This window comes from Ambystoma mexicanum, chromosome 3p (assembly GCF_040938575.1).
Source record: "Ambystoma mexicanum isolate Mex_15411 chromosome 3p, UKY_AmexF1_1, whole genome shotgun sequence".
NCBI classification, from domain to species: Eukaryota; Metazoa; Chordata; class Amphibia; order Caudata; family Ambystomatidae; genus Ambystoma; species Ambystoma mexicanum.
Genome location: NC_090925.1, coordinates 1,043,248,448 through 1,043,268,844, shown reverse-complemented (window position 1 = coordinate 1,043,268,844; position 20,397 = coordinate 1,043,248,448). Strand labels below are relative to the sequence as shown.

General features: G+C 44.5%; 1 protein-coding gene across 3 annotated transcripts in view; it reads right to left on the bottom strand.

The window, feature by feature from the left end:
* CDK5RAP1 (CDK5 regulatory subunit associated protein 1) overlaps nucleotides 1-20,397 on the bottom strand; it is a 741,070-nt gene that overhangs the window by 504,847 nt on the left and 215,826 nt on the right. For all 3 annotated transcript variants that reach the window (XM_069652401.1, XM_069652403.1, XM_069652404.1), the window contains exons 5-7: nucleotides 14,243-14,343; nucleotides 13,790-14,000; nucleotides 2,354-2,474 (exon numbers count right to left, since the gene is read on the bottom strand). In XM_069652401.1, the coding sequence (XP_069508502.1) occupies nucleotides 2,354-2,474; nucleotides 13,790-14,000; nucleotides 14,243-14,343 (433 nt within the window). The remainder of the gene's footprint in view (nucleotides 1-2,353; nucleotides 2,475-13,789; nucleotides 14,001-14,242; nucleotides 14,344-20,397) is intronic.

Here is a 20,397-nt window from a genome sequence, read left to right as displayed (position 1 = left end):
CACAGAAAGGTGAACCTCCTAATGGATAAATGCAAGTTAGAGCACCGGGCTGCAGAACAGACACCGTGATTAGAGAGGGTGCTGGCGTCACTGGCCCTCTTCCAGCCCCCGGGATCCTGAAACAAGTCCACCCGTCAGGAACCCAGGGCTACCCCAGAATGCATTACGCACCACAATCGAGCAACCAATAAAGGATTGTCTAGACACAGCATCACCACTGCTATTTAAGCAGAAGGTAAGCAGTATACTGATACACATTGTGATGTATCATCATGGCACCATTGAGCCATTATTCATTAATCCTTAAATCACTAAAAAACACCCCGAGATCCTTACAGCCTTTATCTCACCCACAGATATTACAGACAGTACTACATCCTGTGTCCATCCTGATGAAGGCCAACACTCAGACAGGCTACAATCCAGCCCTTCATGGCCGAAACACTCCTGTCTCGATCTCCTGTGGCACAACTGTATAAACCTCTTTTGTGTATGTTCTGTAGATAGTGTTGTGTACACTTTTGTGTTAATCACGCCCTGGACCATTTTCTGTCCTGGGTGCACTTTGTTCAACTGTAGGTCTACCCTACTGTCATGTGTGACTATGCCCTTCTGTGGAACTTTTACCTCAATATTATAGAGGTTGATACTTACCTGTATTTCCAATGTATATAATCACACCTGTCCGTTGTCACTTTCGGGCTTATCAAAAATTTTGTAAAATAATCAAGAATTTGTCTTCAAAAAAACCTTGTGTTTTGAAATAAATGTATATGTTCAGAACCACGCAGCTGCTTGCAGGATCTCTCATCCTGATTTTTTGATATGTAGATGTGTACCCACCTGGGTATATCAGGAACCCGCCAGGCGCCCTAAATAATTTACTTGTTTTGTCCATAACTACAGACTATGGCAGCTGGGCGAAAATAGTGTAGAAAAGGGGGCATATACATCCTAAAATGACCCCCGCCATCTCTCCCTACTGTCTGGGCCGAGGCCCGGGGTGGCCTTCCAAGGCCAAACGGTCCGTCGCGTTAGTCCTTCGACGGGCAGTTCTTTGTCTTCACCGGCATGATGTTTCGGAGGTCGGTGAAGAAAGGCATAGAAAGAAATACTATCGATAATTGAAATAAGTCAATGGCTTTATGCCGAAAGAGGAACTCCGCTATACGCGTCCTTCTAGAATGGCGGAAAAAAACAATCTGAGAGACCTCGACACGTGAGGGATCATGGGTACAGTGGACGTCACACTAGGGATAGTATTACTGTCAGGCCCTGTCGACGTCCCTTTTCGAGTTTTGAAAACAACCGTCATACTCTGCACCTTCCGCTAGATGTCGGCCTATGCAGAGCATGTGATCTAAGCAGATTCCACAAGCTGAGAAATATATATAGAACATTTAGGACAGCCATCGGAAGAAAATGGACAACGACTCGAGTTGAAGAATAAACCCAGCTATCTAAAAAACAGGCCTAGGATTGCAAATTAAAGAATTGATGAAGAAGCTGTTTTTATGTGCGCAATAGGGTAGAAATTGATTGATTGATTGATTGTTTGTTTATTTGTATAGCGCCTATACACAATGTGTTTCAAAGCACTTAAAATGTAATGTAATGAAATGTATTTATTGGCCAAAATCGTGGTCTCCTGACACGTGATGAAGAACTGAAAACGAAGGCTATTCATAAGAGCTTCAAATTAAGATGGTGGTGTGCTCACACTCCCTCGAATGTCCCAGAACAGTGAGCAGACTACGAGGTCATGCCTGTACCTTTAATAATATCCTATTCTAAACTCCCTCAAGATGTGTGTTCCATGCATGGGCTGCTCCCAGGATAGGGGCAGGCATGCGTTTTAAACCCCTTTACAGAGTACATTTTTTACTACTTTATTTTTTAAGAATGATTGCCCAGGGAGAAATTAAAGGTCAGCGATGCCTCTAGGTCACCCTATGTTGAACTGGTACCAAGTAAACCCAAGTGCCTTTACTCCACCTTATCCCCCTTCCTACCTTCTTTAGATTCCCGTCTGCCTTCTGCTCATAAGGGCTTATTGTAGTAGATTTCTTCCCAATAAACTATAAAAGAAATATCTCCTTTCTTTCACACTATTGGTTGTATCTAACCGTTCTATTACTGATCAGTATCAGACCGTGTTGTACAAAAAGCATATCAACACGCAACGCTTTGCAGATTGTTCAATCATTCAGGCTGCAAAGACCCACTTAGCAAGCAGTTATGTGGAGAAGTAGGTAGAGAGAAAGGGAAAGGAGGGTGCGGGAAGCAGCAGTTGGGTACTCCCTGGACATAAAAGATAAATTGTTGCAAGTTGTGCTGAAAGCGTGGCACAAACCTTGTCGGACAGCATTCTGACTTCCTGAAGAATGGAGGAAATGGGCCTGCTCCGCTCTCGTCCACGGGTGAATGGGACAATGCAGTATGTACACATATTGTCGCAGCCTCGCATAATAGATCTGATGGTGAAAGAAAGACAGAATGATATTAATTACTCAGAAAAGAAATGCGAAAGTATAAATGTACATGCAATCAGAACATGCAACACACCACATCACAAGAGATGGAGTACAATACCTGTTGGCAGATAACAAGTATTTGAATAAGTTACATATTTTAGCATGAACAGAGAGTGTACATAGCACATAAGGATTTCTATGTACTGGTTAGGGTAGGATTTCATTTTTGGGATTCCGGCTCCCTAACTTTCTGGTCCTCCTAAATCCTTTGCTGCTTGATTGAAATGTTGCCTTTTCTGTTGTGGCCAGAGCATCTTCTACTGAAGTCCCAATGCCACTGAAACCCCTTTTCTGGTATGCTGCCCTAAGTAATCCATATGGATAATAGGGCACAGTGCTTTTTAACCAGCCCATTTTTGTCCCAGGATGACCATCACCTTGACAGTGTGCTGTGGAGTAGGATGGTGGCGGCTGCAATTGAGTTTTGGCTACACCAGAGGTGGTGTCACTTTTACAGCATAAGTATCCCCAGGCATCATTGTAGTAACCATTGGAGTCCTAATATATTTTTATAAGCCCTGCTTCTAGCCATTTCGTTTTGGGCCATCCCTTTGCCTATGTGGGCCACAAAGCACAATCACAAGTGCTATTTTGCTGACATAGGCATCCACTGTTTTAGATTACACTGATGTAGACCAGTTAAAAGGCCTCTAGACATCCCAATCTACATTCAGTGTGGGTTGGCCAGTGCGTTAGGCGCTTTGTAGGGCCAGCCTGATTTGATGCCCGCCAAAACCTTTATCTGCTCACCTGTAAGGTGTCTGGAAAGCTTTCTTACTAAACATATCATTGTGGAGACGTTGTGCATTGCTCGTGTCTATATCTGAGCTCCTACAAGACATGAAGCTGAGGATGGGCTGATGCTGCTGAGGATGCAGGAGCGGCCTTACCTGCTAGGCTCTGGCTGATGGTGGAATCGCACCCTGGCCTCTTCATTTATTCCCTGCTGTCATTCTAGCTGGCTTGACTAGCTGTTCTTCGTGGGACACTTTTTGGACCTTTCAAGTGTTCCATTTGCAAATCCTTCTGGCCCAAGTGCTTTAGGGCCTGGAAATTCAGTGGTTTGCTGCTGACCTGCCTGAACTATATTCTTGGGGCGTTGTGAGTGGCTTCCTGTTGTTGCACCTGCTGTGATACCAATCATTGCTTGCAGGCTGCAGCCCCTTCTAGTCTCCATGAGCTGATCTGGAATCTTGGTTGGGCTCCTCTGTGCTCCTGGCACAACCTTCATGGATGCTAAAGCTTCTGCCCCACGGGCTGACCTCTCAGGTGCCCCGTAGGTTGTTCCTTTTTTGTTATCTGGATCCTTGCTAGGTTGTTGGTTCTGGTCTTTTCTATGCTACACCTAAAGTTGGCACCCAAACTCACTGCTCTCTATCATTCCCAGCTGTGAGTACTTGTTCTCGGGCCCTGATTTACTCCTTGGTTCCAGGTCCCAGAGTCCAGAAGTAGTGGGGATTTGGTGTCATCCCTCTGCAACCACCACTTCTTGACCTGCAAGTTCCCCCCTGGCTGGTTATCTTTTTTGGGGTTCTGTATTGTGTCACCTCTTGCTGGTTGCCTTTATTCGAATGCACCTGTGGGATAAAAGGTGAACTTGCCCTACTTGCTGCAACATTCCCCGGGTCTGCGCTTAAAAACCTCTGGGTATTTAAGCGCGTTATAAATATGCAACCAAGACAAAAAAAAACAATTGGGCAACTAAAAAAAAAACTAAAAAAATAAACAATTCCCGTAACAGCACCTCGATGTCCACGGGCTGTGTGAGCGCTTTAAAAATGCAAAATAAATAAATAAAAATTGTGTCCTGGAGTTTTTACAAAAAAAAGTTGTAATTAGGTACCAGTGATTTAGTATAGCTTTTGATATAATAAGTTACTGCATTTCACACTTTATTACAGGACATAGCAATGTTACAGTAACCACTACGTGTTCCATTGTATCTACCTATTTTTATATCAGTGAACTAGGGCACATTTAGCCCACATACTGTTTCCTGAAATGTTCTTGGGTGTTCCTTTCCTCCTTTTTGCTGGATACTGGACGTATATGCCTAGTAATGACTCCCATCTTGTAAGCCTTTCGTGAAAGTGGGAGCAAATCTGGTATTATCTTTTACATACTACTCCATTGCTGTGAATGCTTGTAAGGACTTTTTTGGTCTATGTTTTTATTTACAGTATATTATGTGTGGTGTATTTTATTGTGTCTGTGTTTGGAAATGATTGTGCTTTGGCACCAGCCTATCCCCCCTAAGAATTAAAACCTGGCTGCTCTATTGTAGTAGCTATTGAAAGACATTTGGTCTAACTTGGTAGACACCATGTTTTCCATTTAGGATAGGTCTCTTCACATGGAAAGATATCCCGAACAGTGCCCTAAGATGACGCCTAGCATGGTCACACAATTATTTGTTTTATTTTATTGTTTAGAACGCAGGCCTAGCCGAGAGCAGCGCAACGCTGTATATGGTGTTGGTAGTTAGTGTTTGGGCTGGCATATTTTAACAATAGTGCTGTACTGTGAGTATCAGTCTGAGTCAATCTGTGCTTCAATTGGGATTAAAAAGCCCCTTTTTGAGAGATCTGAGAAACTGGAATACTGTGGTGGCATTCCTAGTTGATACAGGGATCGAGTTCCAGAGGTTGGGTGCCTGACAAGAGAAGGATTGTTTGCGGATCCTCTCTTTGCCGATGAGTTGGATTCGAGCCGGCTTATCGAATGCTGCGCAAGGATCGTGAGCCACCAGATATATGAAGCATAGCCACCAGGAACACTGGTGCAATACTCATGCCTGCTTTGTAGGTGATACATTAAGTCTTGAAAAGTATCCTGGCCTGGAGAGGAAGCCAATGTAGTTTGCGTAAAACGGGGGTGATTCAGTCAAATTTCTGTGCAGCCATAATAAGGCATGCAGCGTATTGGACAGTTTTTTGGTGGAGCCAAGCGAGTAACTGGGAGCTTTGTCAGGAGGGTGTTTCCCACATCAATGTGCATTAACCAGTGAAGCAATGCACACTAATCAAGATGTCCTCAACAAATAGGAGTAACATGATCAAGTAGAAATTATTCAGCTCCCAGGAAAAAGCTAAATCACAAACCAGATGTAGGAAGAAAACGTCAGCTGTCAGATGGTAGCGACCTCTATAGGGATAAATGCATAATGACCAAATAAGGAGATTACACTGTCTGGTGGGGGAACACTGTCACACACTAGTTATTCAAATAGGAAGAAATATAGTTTCTCCAACGAGAGGGAAGACCCACCAAGGGACCGCTTTGGTGAACACCAAAGAGTCCCTTTCACCTCTACCCAAGAAAACAGCCATGCACGCGAAAGATAATGTGTGGAGTTCGAACTTTGGAGTAATGGATCCCGGAAGGATTTACATCCCGTGGATCCAGCAGCCTTGTGAATGTGCTCTATTGTGTGCAAAGGCTTATCAGTATGAATGGATTGTATTCTTATTAAAAACAGGTTTACATTTAATTTTTTCACAATTTCTTTTCTCAGAATCATCTACTTTGATATAGTGTCAGCGCAAATGGGTATGTGTTAATTTTACAACAGCTGGTATGGTGTAATCAATAGTTTATTTGCCACACATGTTTCAAGTCATTGGCCCTTTGTAGACTTTGCCCTTTGTAGACTTACTATGCGAACAAATAGGCCACAAACAGCAACAATGGCTCGGAAGCAGGTGTTGGGAAATATTTTTCTTTTTGCTGCATTCCCTCCATAGACATCAATGGGACCCCAACTGTTTCCTATTATTATGAACATTTTCTGACTTTTGTAAGTAAGTGAAGCCTTTTTAATCCACTTACTTTGTTAAGCTCATCTGTTTTGGTGGCACTGGTCAGTCCTTATGGCTATCAGTGCAGGAGAACTCAGTTCTCCATAGTAAAACTCGCTGTTTGTTCTTCCTACATCATCTTGTGAAGTGCAGTTGAGACACTTTGTGTCTCTAACTTTGTTTTTGTTAACTTTATGGTTACTTACATTATGTGTCTTTCTTTTTTAGAGTATTGTGCACTTTTGCATTTTACTGCTTAATGCCACATAGAGAACCATTTACTCTAAAATGGCCATGCCACAAGATTTTTACATATCCTTTGGCTATCTTGTAGTATGATGTCTTTCATGCCTGGAAGTCATCAGACTGTCCATATAAGGTAAGCTCCAGCAGGCAAATTGGCAATATGTGTGTGTAGCTGGATGTAGGGGATGGGTTGGTCTGGACGCAGTCCACATTCTTGCCAGAGTGTGTCTGCTACTGGGCAGATGCAATGGCCCTACATTGTTCAGAATTGGACAGCCTGTGCCATGTTTCAATGGTGAAGATCCTTGCCATTTGGAGGCTGAGGGCAATCCCAGCCTGAATACTGGATACAAAGGAGCAGCCATCCCTCAGATCATAATTGGAGCCAAGGCCCTACGGAAGAGAGAAGCATACTGAAGACCCAGACTTCAGTATTGGTAGCTATTCTGCAGGGCTTTATTCACTTGCCAGGCTAAACCATGGGATTCTCTGCATATCTCCTGGAGACCTTCATTGGTGCTTCGACCCCTGTAGGGAACAACCAGTACCGACCTGTGCTCAAAGATCCAGCCATTGAAGGCACTCTGAAGAGTCCCGGTATCCATCTGTGGGGTAGTTAGATGTCCTCCATGGCTACTTCCCTATGCTGGTCACTGTTCTGAATTAAACCTTCAGCCCTGCGGTTCCTAAGCTTATGGAACAAGAAGCATTTCCCTGAATTTGCAGCTCTCCCACATGAAGAGAGGCCTTACAGGACCAGTTTCTTTGTTTCTGCCACAAGGTCACCTTCTGCCATTTTCAAGTGTCCATCACTGTTTGCCGCTTGTATTGCATCCTGGGAGACCTCTCAGTTCGTCAACAGAGTGGTGGTCCAGTAGTTTGTGTCCTGAGTGTCCAGTACCAGCTACCGGAGCCTGGACAAGAAAACTTGTTGGACCCAAAACCCCAACACCTGACGTGACCCTCAGCATTGGAGGAGCCAGTACTTCCACCAACAGAACCAAGGCACAAATCCAGAAGACCCAGCAATTTTAGGAACTCCTAAGGTGGCCCCTGAGTGAATCGGAATGGAGGGGATGAGAAAACATACCCGTTTTGTGCTCCCATGTCGCCGTAGAGTTCATTGGGCATAAAGCCATGTCCCCATCTCTCCCTTTCCTAGCTTTGAACAGTGATGTTCTGGTCATGAATACTAATGTGGGTCTCCCCTAAGGTGGTTGGATGTGAGAGGGTCTGTTAAAGACTGTCCTCTTATTTTTAGTAAACTTTGTAACACTTACAAACTACCTGTTGGCTTAAGACAACACTTGTTTAGCTTCCTAAAGGGACTCCAAACCAACGAAAAGACTTCCATGCGGACCTGTGACTTTTAGGGCACTATGCTCCTTTGTTTATAGCTAGGGGAGGACTTTGTAAGGATTGTACTTATTTATAAAATTATGTATGGTGTTTTATAACGTCAATTTTCATTCTATTAGTTCTCATCTCAAAATTGCTGATTACTTACCTGGTTCTATTTATTTATTCACTTGCTTTACTACACTTATAGTATTCCAAAACTATCTCTAGCTGTTTTTTTAAAAGTGAAGTGTCAGTGCTCTTATTAGAGCATACCAAGGTGAATAAATGCACACGTGTAGAGTGCGTTTTAGTGTGCTACTTACCTTTGTTTTTCCATTGATAAGAGTTATCTTAGGCCTAAACAAATAATGGTATTTGTGTACACTCTGCCTAACTTGTATTAGTGTTCTGTGTGCTCAACTGAGCCCTTCAGCCGCTCTCACACCCTCCTAAGTCAAAGCCTTGCTGTTAAGTCACAATACTTACAGTTTGGGTAGACCTTAGCGTTTGTCCCTGTTCATCAAAATAGGGTGGCCTCTCAAAATGTGTACGCAGGTCTGATTCTAAAAAAAAACTTAACATCAGGAAAGAGCGGGGATGCTTTGTGCCTCATTTCTACTCTTCCTGCTCCTTTGCTGCAGCTTTCACCAGTCTTAGGTGGTTAACTCCCACCTACACCACTTTCATATCTAGTTGGACAAACAAGTAAAACTTTCAAATGTAATGCTGTCCAAACAATGGAAATTCTCCAAGTCAAATATAGGGTTAGGAAAAAAAGCAAGGTTGTTTTACTGTTGTGTTGATGTATGAGGAACACATGCTCCCCGAGCTCTGTGTGCAGGTCTGTTTCTAGGTGTTCAGTGTCAATAGCAGAGAGGAATGGCTGTCCAAAGGGGAGCCTCTTGTGCCTAAGATACTAGGATACATTGGCCAGGACTATGGTATGCAAGCTGGCTGTAGGCGTGTACACCTTTGATTCTTTACACTTGTTGGGAGAGATGTTAAATTGCTGTGTGTAAGCGGCTTAGCTGGTCTGCGTACTGTGTGTTTGAGATACAAGTTAACAATGCTACTGAGTTGAGGTTAGTGGAGGACCTGGTGGGCAACTAAGAGCCTCCATCCAATGTGTCTATGGCAACATTTCAGCAATGTCTCAGTAGTGGTGCTCATCAGGTACGGTACTTGTAAGGAGATGTTGTTTGGTACCCTTTTGTGGGCTGCTATGTCAGCCAGTGGACACTGTGTAGCGAATGGTTCTGGATGAGAGCTAGAAATTACAGGAATGGGGAACATAAGGAGCATGCAGTTGTGGATCGCTAGTAAACCGTGAGTAATAATTTGGTATGGAATCCCATTGAGATCAATGAGATGAATAGAGCAGAAAATATAAATGTGGTGTGTGCCCGAAGAAAGTGCACCATCCCTTGACCTGAAGTGGTAGCATAAACTGGAGTAAGGTAAAGAAAAGTATGCAGATTGTGAAGAAAATAGGTGGTTGGGTGAGGTAGGAGGGCAACCTAACAACACTGCAATCTTGAATATGCTGCATCTCTTGTCTATTACTAGGTACCAATCTCTGACGGTGCTCCTTGGAAAGCTCTGTGCTACAGAATGAGCCATTGCACAAGGCACTTAGATGGATGGTTCAATCATAAAAAGATCAAGATTTGTTACCCAAAGGTGAGGAATGTGAAGACAGGCCATATCAGGTGTCAGATTACGTCTGGAGAAATGTCCCATGGAGCAGGATACAATGTCCCTCAGATTAAGGTTCCCCACTTTTCAAAGGAATCATGCATTCTCCAGCAAGTATGTATTATTTATCTAATCTTGGAGGACTTCATTTCCAAAGTTTGTTTGGAGACTGTCAGGTTTTATCACCAAAGTCAATCCATGAACTGGAAAGAAAACAGACTGCTGGGCACAGGAATACATTTTGGCGAGAGAAAAACATACAATTAAAAAGTGTTGCACACAGGAGAAGGAAGACTTCTGGAAGGCTGGATGCCCACACCTTGTCTTCACTAATAGATCTGGCACAGTGCATTGTAAAATCACCCTAGTCAAGGAATTTAGAGTACAACTCCAACCACATCACACACCTTCAACAGCATGGACTGTGAGATCAATTTAAATCTGGTGGGCTGCCTCGCTGGAACCGTTGCTGTTCCATGTTTGCAGCTGGAACTTTGGTGGTCGCCAGTGTCCGGAATCCACGTCCTACTACCCATACATCATCCTCCCCTCATGTGATCAGATTAACCCATAAACTCAGGCACTCAAAGAGTAAAGTCCCTCTCATGTCCCACTCCCATCTTCTTTTTCTGCCCATGCCCAAGTTCAGGCTTCATCCTCTTTCCATACGGTTTCCACACCACAAGGACCAGAGTTCCGTGCGTTTCCACAGGAAAGGACGTTACGGCCCGGATTGGAGGTGGCCATGGCGCTTGACAACGCGGTCGCGGCATCTATGATGGCTTGCGCCGCTCCGTGGTCACGTGTTGCAGTATCGTGACATTTAAGCACCTCCTACCGGCTCTGCAGTGCTTCTGAATTTGCTGAAGTTTTGAATCCTGTTTCTGGCTGTCTCTTTGAGTCTTTGCTTACCTGGTCTTTGAATTTACCTTCGTCTGGATTCCTTGTTCTTTCCCTTGTCTGATTTGTTTGCTCGATCTGGTTCTGTCTTCATCCTGCCGATCCGGACTGCCTTGCCTCATCCAAGTCGGCTTCATTTGCAGTGTGCCTATCGACCTTTGTCTCGACCCAGAACGTTACCTGGAATTGCTTTGTATCTGCCCTACTTGCTTCGTTGACCGTGCTAATTGCTACTCATTGGTATTTACTGACTGGAACCACCCCCTGGATTGTTTTTGGACTTTGTTTACTTCCACTTATCCGGACCAGCCACCAACTGGAGTCAGAGCACCCTGCGGATTGTTACACACGGACTGGTGACTGATGTTGTGTGGTTGTGTGTTTTCAATCCCGTTAGGCGTCCTTGTTTCGGCGGGAGAGCTTCTGGACTAGAGACATTCCGTTAGGCATCCTCGTTTCATTGGGTACAGTCAAAAGGGGAGCTGCGGTTCTGCTACCTGCTTCTCTACGTTCTCATCGCAGTGTTCTTCATTTCTATATTGCTCCGGATTCCTCGTGTCATCACATCCCATCGGGAAGAAAGACTAATAATAGTCATATCGCAGTTAATTTTTGCAGTGCTATCTTATTATGAAAGTTAGTGCTGAACCTATATAGTTAATGACATAAATTAAATGTGGAATTATGCAGGATTAATTAGTGTCATTCTGTCTGTAGGTCTATCTGCGTGTTCCAGCTGTTGTCTTCCTGTGTTCGTGGGATCCACTGTTTGAAAGAATAGATCCCAGTTTTGGCATTCAGACAGTAGGTTATATTGTTGGGAAGAATCCGTCGGCTACACTACGAGGGAAAGTAGCAGCAGATTCTGACAGCTAGCTTGTATTGTAAGTCGTCTTCCTGCCAAATTCCAGCCACCTGGCTTCAAGGGATCGTGCTCTGGAAGGTTCTCTTCAAGCATGACTGAAAGGACACCTGCCGTCGCCTGTGTGCGGTGGCCGTAGCTGGAACTTGCCTTCCCCGTCTTGTGAAGTGTCCTGAAGATATCTGCATCAATGCTTCCTTCATTTCTCCATCGCACAGTTGCACTCAGCTCCTGGACCCAACCAGAAGAATCCTTGCATCCAGAGCTCCTGGGCACCTCTCACTGGAACCAATGGTGGGAAAATCTACCTCCAGCCCCACAGTCAACCCATCTAGTCATCTAGGAAAATCAGAGTCATGGGGGTAAATAAACATAAAGCATTTGTCCCCTCCTTGTTCTCCTTAGAATAAACCTTGGAATAAACCTGAGGTATTCTTCAATTCCACTGCTTTTTGTCTAAAGCAGTTGTATCTGGAAGATAGAAACACATTTTTACCTATCAGTAACTTTGTTGCATATCTTCTCTGGAACATTCACCAACACAAGAACTTTACCTACATCAGACTTTTGGGCACAATGTCTCACTCTTCAAAGGGATTGACCTCTGAAGCTAGGGCATATTTCTAATGACTGTGTTCCATCTTACTGCATCATTTAGCTTCATGGTGGTTAGGTTATTGAATGCATTTATAATGTGCACTCCTTGCTCACTGTGCTCACAGAGGCACAGCTACACCTCACTGATTAGGCCCGACTAGGCCGAAACACGTGTCTGGGGTTGCTGTTGGTATTCTTGTTCAAAGGAGGATTGCTTTCACCAGCAACACCTGGGGCAGCACTGCGCTGAGAGATGGGGGTTTCCAGCATGGCATGCCAGGCACGCAGTTGTTTCCTTCAGTACTTCTTGAAAATTCATATAGATGCTACAACCAATCCCAATGTATATAATGCGCTTTTGGAAATGACAAGTTCCCCTCTAAGAGTCAAACACACAAGGCTCACAGAGGGGATAGCTGTGCAAGAAAGTTAGCATATAGGTGATTTAAACTATTTATGCACTGTACCTAAAGGGCAAAGAAGGAGCATGGTTGTGAGTTGTGCCGAGAAAGAGGACTGGGAGCGCACGCTGGGGCATTTGTCAAAACTGGCAACGATTAAAATGTATAGGGAGAACTCCTATCGACGACATCAGCAATAATTAAAAGGAACATTGCACAATTGTGGGGCTCAGAAACAACACTGCAGTATGAACAATGGGTGAAGGACGTCAACATTTGCATTGCAATGGAACGTAGGGTATATACAGCCAGGGGTGCCCGAGGAAGGCGGACAAGGTATGGAACAAATGGGAGGAGGCCCAGTGAATGACTGTACCAACATGGAAAATGGACGATAAGGCACAGTGTACAAAAGTAATCCAACCTGGCACATAGCGTGAGATACAACGGACATTGCAAGACCCTTTTCTCCCCTTTCTTTTTTGTTTTCTCTTTTATTCTTCTTCCACCTAACCAAGAATTGAGTTATTGGTCTTATAGGTGGAATGTTTATATGAAGAATGTATGTTTTATGATGTTAAGATGAAAAACAATAAAATGTGTTATCAAAAAAAAAAAATGTATAGGGAGAACTGTGACAGAAGGATAGTTGGAAATCTATCACAAAGGTGAAATCGTATGAGTGCAGAGGAATAATCCTTATGATGAGGTTAAATGTTCTACCAGTGCGTTCCAGGACCCCGTGGATACGGACGGACAGGAAATGCCCATGTGGGCTGGGATTGACTGGGAAATGTCTATATTTTCTGCTGGTCTATAAGGATAATATTGGACCAAGAAAAAAATTGTTAAAATCACACTTTCTAAAGAATGAAGTAATTGTGCAGAAGCAATGATTTTAATAATTAATTCAATAGATTGGGTGTTTATGTATTATCTTGTGTCATTTATGAATGGGTCTATGGGGGCAGATAGGTATTGTGTGGTAGGACTGTTTTATGAAATTTATTTTTTAACTTTTTAGAACATGCATTTTATTTTTTTGCTGGTATTTTATCCTTTTATAATAAGTATTCAATTGTTTATCTATGATGGGTGTTAATGGTTTATACCGAATAAACATTGATTGACTGACTGAGTGGGTACATTCCCACAGAACAGGTTATCATGCCGTGTTCTTTCTTGCAGAGGGCACCCTGACCTCTTTTTGTATATTTGTACTTACCTGTCTAAATTGCATTACTGTGTGCTTTACTCATTGTTAACCCCTGACCCCACTCTCACTCTCCTGAGAATAGCGTGTACTGCTCTGCATCGGCTATTCTCTCATAGTTCCCTTGTTCATTATAAATAGGTTGGCCTCCTAAAATCTGTCCACCAGTCAGATTCTAGTAATTCATCTTAACACCCACGTACACAAAGGCTGAAGTAGTGTTGGAGGTCAAGTGCACAGGCATTATATCAGCGTAGGTTTCATCCATTGAAAGCAAAACATTAGCAGCCTGCTGTCCAGATTCCGCTACAGATAGGAGCCGGGGGAGATCACGATACGCATCTGGTCCTGCAACCACATCGACCAGCTTCTCCCTTTCCAAGATTTCTTCTTTCAGCCTCTCTGCCATGCACCCTATGTGGAAACGAGAAGGAAAAAAAAAAAAGATTATTCTCCATCTCCATTTTCCAAAAGATGACATTTCTCAGAATGAACTAGACATCCCTATCCCTACACTTGTCAGATTTCAGATACCCCTTCATCCCTGCTCCAAAATAGCAAACGAATTCCCCCAGCACTGTAACCAGTGAAATTAGTTTATGCATCTCCTACCTCCTTTCTACTCTTGAAAAAAAGATAAAAAACGTGTAATATACCTAGAATCCCAATGCGGAGTGGTAACTGGGAGCTGCAGCGTTTGCGCTTGAGTGCAGCAACATCATGCAGCCGGTTCCAGACTGTCTGCTCTGCCTTTTCTCTATGGAAGGAATCAAAAGCATTAGATCAGGAAAGGAAATTGGAAAATTAGCAGACAGCAGGGATAAGCATGGCAGTGAACAGTTTTGTGGCGCTGGATGTTTCAGATCATGTATTTAAAATGGCTGCTCAAACGGAAGGGCAGTGTATATTGACCATGGGTGATTTATTCTCACCATGGACAAAATAATTTGTGTTATTACAGCACTTAAGACATCCACTGCATGAACATTTCCATATAAAGGCTGGTGCTATTAATACTGGTATTATTAAAATGTTTCTAAAACATTCCAGTGCTTCCAGTCAAAGCAAAAGAGCAAGCAATACACTCATTACTCGGTACATTCACACCAGTGAAAACACTTACAGGCTTTATATTGCCTCTTAAGGCACACCCTGGATGGACGGAAGGTGTCCCAGGTATGGACCTCATCCAGCCTAGAACAGGACAGAGGCTGCAAAATACGACATGTGGCATACCACAGGGCTCTGTGGAGATTGGGGGCGTAGAAGCATGAGATGGTCGATCAAGAAATACGCAGCAACATAGCAAATGCAAATCACTCCATGGAGAAATGACTGAAATGCAAATGTAATCATGAACTTTAACAAGGCCTTTGAATGTGTATCATCAAAACTAGTGAATAAGTGATTGAGGAATGTGTGTCACAGATGCAGTCTGCAGCACAGTAGAAGTGGCAAACAAATTCCATGAAACTTCTAAAATGGGCAATGTGATATGATATGATATGATATGATATGATATGATATGGTATTTGTAACGCGCCTATACACAGGTGTTTCAAGGCGCGACGAGGCAGGGAGGGGAGGGACAAGGGGAGACAGACAACGATCCTACTAGGCCAGGTGTCATTCAGATCGCGCAAGTGCAGGGGTGGGGGAGGGGGAAAAGTGCAAGGGGAAGGGGGGGGTGGAAGTGCAGTACAAGGTAAGTGGCGTAAAGTAATACATAAATAAATAGGGCCAGCTGGTGGCAAGTGCGAGGTAAGTGCAGAGCAAGTGCTGGGGAAGGGGGGGGGGCTGTAAGGATACAGAGACAGTCCCGCAGTGTAAAGGGGTTCCAGGGCATCAGTGCAAGTGGAGAGTGGCTGGGCCCAGGACCGAGGCCGTTTAGAGTGGTCCAGTTGCAGGATCAGTGCAGTTTCAGTGAAGAATTAATTAGCTGTTCAGCAGGGGAGAGGGAGAGAGAAAGCAGAAGCAAAGAGGAAGGTTTTGAGGTGCTTCCGGAACCGGAGATGGTTCTCCTCAAGTTTCAGGGAGGCAGGAAGACTGTTCCAGAGGGAGGCCCCTGCCGCGGAGAAAGATCTACCCCCAGCTCGTTGTTTCGAGAAGCGGCTAACCCTGAGGGAATTGGAGGCTCAAAGAGTGTAGGGAAATCCCTACACTAGTATGAAGTGATGAATCTCTCACTCAAGGAAAGGGAAATTGCATATTGATCGGTATGTAGCAGTCTCTGTTCTCAGACCTGCGCTTCTGTCCTTCTCCCTTGCAGTGGGTTGTTGGTCCCTGTGTGGGTTGTTGGTCCCTGTGCATTTTCAAACTAAGTCTGAATGCTGTTCTTCCTCTCAGGTTCAGACCGGCCTAGCCATGACTTTGTCTAGGATGAAGCTACTCTGTTAGTGTGGTCACCATTGGGTTGCACGTTTTTGTCACTCAACTTAGAGCATGGTTACTTCTCAGCACTTGATCTTAAATGCGGAAAGAGAGGCATTTCTTTAGCATTATTATGAATTGCCCATCTGCACTGAGCAAGGTTATTTGGTTCCAGGTTTGGTTTCGGCTGTCCTGGCCAGTGACACTATTAAGCCACAACAGTGCCTGATAGTGGTTTGGCGTCAGGCTGCTTTGATAGGCTGTCAGAATGCAAAGGGATTTTGCATGGGCAGATGTGATGCTCAGATGTAGGGCTTACAAACGGCAGATTCACCATCGAGCCAAGGCTAACAAAAGGAGTGCAAATCCTGGAATTTAGGGTTCAAGAACACAGAACTAACTCGCCTGAGCTCTTGGGGATTCCCTGGAAAGTATTGTCCTCCCCCCTCTAAGAGTCAGTCTGACCTTCTAGACTACAGTTCACAGAACTTCTACTTCAGTACAGGAAGGATTTGTCTCCATGTTTGTCTTTGCTTTTGCTTCCAAACTTTCTTTACACTCTTCTCTGTTTTGAGCCTTTCTTCTCTAATGGCTTTGTTTCTTGATGTGGTGTTGATAACGTGGTACCCTTTCTTAAGGAGTTGTACCAAAAGACATCACCTCTTGGATGCAGGATAAGGGCCCGCTATAGATCAACAGTTATAGGGCGCATGTGGTGCACACTGTTTCTGTAAACCTTTTCTCTGGGGATGGCAGCCTAGCCTTTTTTGAAGTAGCTGGTAAACCTCAATGTATCAAAAGTGTAGCTAGTCAGAACTTGGTTTTTCCAATGCCCAGGATAGTCTTTAACAATACCAAGAGGTTTCCCAAACAGGTTTCCTCCAGGTGGAGTTCTTTTTACCAGCCTGATGGCATTTCTAGCGCATTTGCAGCAGCTGGAGTAAACCAGATGTACCAACCCATCTTCAGAAAAGGTGGCACCAGCCACTGGTTGCATCAGCTTTGTTGAAATTGCCAATCCTCTACTATTGCTAACATGAATTCCGGGTTAAGCCAATGGAACCAATCTCTTTTTTGAAGAAAGACAAGTTCAGTAAAGCACCCCACATACATCACAAAACCAATAAATACACCACAACCCACCCAGGTTCAGGAAGGAGGTCAAGACCCTGCACTTAAAGAAATGGCTCTTCCCTAACACTTATGTCCACACATCCTCCACTCCCCACCCTACCCAAAACGGTTTGATCTGCACCCCGCTGTTTCCTCCCCTGGTTTCTTGTAGATCTATTGCTGCCTAATTGCTACCCTCCCAATACCCTGTTGCTAGTTCCCCGCTCCCTTGTTTCTCTGCTTCCCTCAATGTGTCTTCCCCTTATGATTGTACAGATTGTTACTTCTAGATGCTAGGTCCGCACTCAATAAATACTATAATAATGATAATAATAATAGCAGCTAAAGAAATATAGCATTCAGCAGAGCCACTGGATCTGGCTCAATCATGTTTATTATGTTACTATTACGATGCATGTTCACAGAAAGTTTGTAACAAATTGGATTCTGCCTCGCTGGAGTACAAGGGTGAGCAAGGACAAAAGCGCTTGCTCAGCACTCTCACTTTTAAAAACCAAAACACAATCATAAAGGTAAAACAGGGACAGTTAAGAGATATGCCTCCTTAGCCTTTTGTGGTAATGCGGGCTGAGGACAGGCTATACTCCCAAGTGGGGTGTGAAGGTGAGCCAGTAGTGACCCAAACAATAAAGTATCACAATCGAAAATAAAGGGAATGTCCAATAAAGGTTCCATAAAAATATAAACACTTAAGCGACCCATATGCAAGTAGAACGAAAAGAGATTACTGTACAAAAACCCACCCTAGAGGAAAGACTGATAAGATGCGACAGACTTGAGAAAGTAGCACTTGGAGCTTAGTTCCAGTGGTGGTAGGTAAGGCATTACCGAAAATGATATCTTGGTGAAGACATGGACAATCGTGACCGAACCAGTCTCTAGGCCCAAGAGGACCAGGGGGAGGGTCGGTTCAGTATCACAGTACTTGAATTCGGTTCTTGGTGGGCCGACTCAGACCCGGATTGAACGTTGATGTGAGCTAATTAGGCTCAGTCGGGCACATAGAATTACAGAGGCCCTAGCAGCAAGCGGCATCGAGTCGAATGCGGTTGCTTGCTGCAAATGTACGGTGGAGGTTCAAGTAGTGTATTGTATTGTAGTTATCATTTATATAGTGCCTTTTCCCATTTGTATGGCCTCAACGTGTTTTGCGGTAGGAACGCCATCAGGGACCGACGTCCAGGTATGGGAAAAGTTCTTAGAGGAGACTTAAGATGCATGTGTTTATTTGGCCAAAATGAGGACTTTGGATCGCCATGCACCATGTTAAAGTCAGGCACATCTTATTCTTAGAGATTACCCTGCCCTCAGCAAGGGGTACACATGATCATCATAGTTTGGGTACCAAGCGCTCGTCGTTCCAGTGCTGAAGTGACTTTGCTGTTGCTGCGGCGGTCTAGTGGGCATCATGTGACCTTTGAACCTGCCCTGTGCCACGAGCAGAGCGGGTGCTGCGGATCTGCTACTGATGCAGCAGGGCACAAGTGCACTTTGATTTTGGCATGGAGTTGTGACAAAGGAGGGTCTGGCTAGCAGAATACCGCTTTGTAGAAGGAATCACCCACACAATTTTAGGTACTAAAAATAAAAAAAGCCTGGGCTTGGCACCGTTGTCAGACGGCAATACTTCACTCGCCCCCAGCCAAAAAGGTTGACTCACCATTCTAAGGGTATGGCTCATCCTCATGGTGAAAGTACCTACTGAGGCCATCTGCATTGGAGTGCTGCGCTCCTGGTTGGTGTTGGATGTTCTTGCTGTGACTAATTACTTCTTCCGCAGAAGGGGACACTTCCAATGTCTATCAGTATGAGAAAATCCATACTGTGACGAGGAAGAGTGTGGAAAACATGGAAAGCTATGGCTCTATAAATACTAGCACGAGGAAGAAGAAAAGAGGATTGAAGAGCCCCCTGCAGAACCAAAGCGAATATACTAGCTCTCAGCAGAATACAAGTAGGCCAAAGATAAAGAGGAAGGACTTCTCCCGTGGGCGGATCCTCCCTTGAGGAACTGTGAGCAGGAGGGAGCTGCTGTGCGGTGGACAGGGTACACAGGAGACCGGGACGCTGGCCAAGCAGGAGACGCATCCCAGCGGTGCATGCCACTTAGACAAAGGGACCACAGCGGGAGAAACAGGCATCAGGCGGTGATCTGGAGAGCGGAAAGACGGCCTGCTGTACCTGTGAAGGATCCAGGGCTGTGGAACAGCTGCACGACTTCTAGGGGAGAGAGAAACCCAGAGAAGCTGGGAGATGGAGAGAGAAGCAACCCGTGGAGCAGGGGGGAAGGAGCACGCCCTGGGGTTGAGGAAATCCATAAAGAAAACTGTTGAAACCCTGAGGGACAGAGTTGAACCGAGTGGGGGCAAAAGAAAAATCCCCAGTGTGAAAGCAATTGTTTTGGACAATCAGAGTACAAGAGTCGCCATTTTCCTCGTACCAGAACTTGGAAGAATCACAGAGGACTTTCTATGAGAAATAGTGCCTGGCAGGATAGTCAACGGGGCCTGATTAAGAGACATTATAAGCCTGAGAAAGGGGTCTGACACCAACATAACTGGAAGATAAGACCAAGAGGAGAGAGAGAAATCCTTTTGCAAAAGTCAAGAGAAGACCAGGGGAGGAGAGAGATATACTCTGGCAAAACCATGAACATCATTTGGAATATTGAAAGAGAGCATAAGAAAGGCTTAAGGAAGGGAGAGATTTCCCCCATCCTTGTGGAACTGTAAAGAATGACCTCCTCCCACCATCTGTTTGGAACTATATCAAAAGGCCAATTTACTACCAGGGGAAGAGGGATATTCCCCCAACGGTCACAAACTATCTAAAACCATCCAGAAGGAAGGAACCACGTGTCTGGAATCAGGGTGGGCTAGTTATATAGTTTTCTTTTGAAGTGTAAGAGACGGAAATAGCTTTGGGACATAGAACAGTGGACTATATTTCTTTTGATGGACATTCTGACAGCATGTTTAGTTTTATTTGAGGCAGGGGGAAACCCCCTCTTCGTTATAGGGACAGACACGGTTTTTCCCTGCTTCCTATTGAATAAAAGCTTATGCACACTAGCATGATCGTTTGTGTCCCACGTCTACTTCTGCACCCTTACAATGTCCATTCCCTGTAGGGATATGGCCCAACACAGTAACTTGGGGTTCTCTCCCTGCATGGCCATAAGCCACCTCAGAGGTCTGTGGTCTGTTTGGAAGTCAGACCCAAAGATGTAGGGTTTCAGCTTATGTACCGCTCAAACTACTTCAAACGTCTCCTTTTCAATGGTAGATCAGTCCCGTTCTCGCTTGGT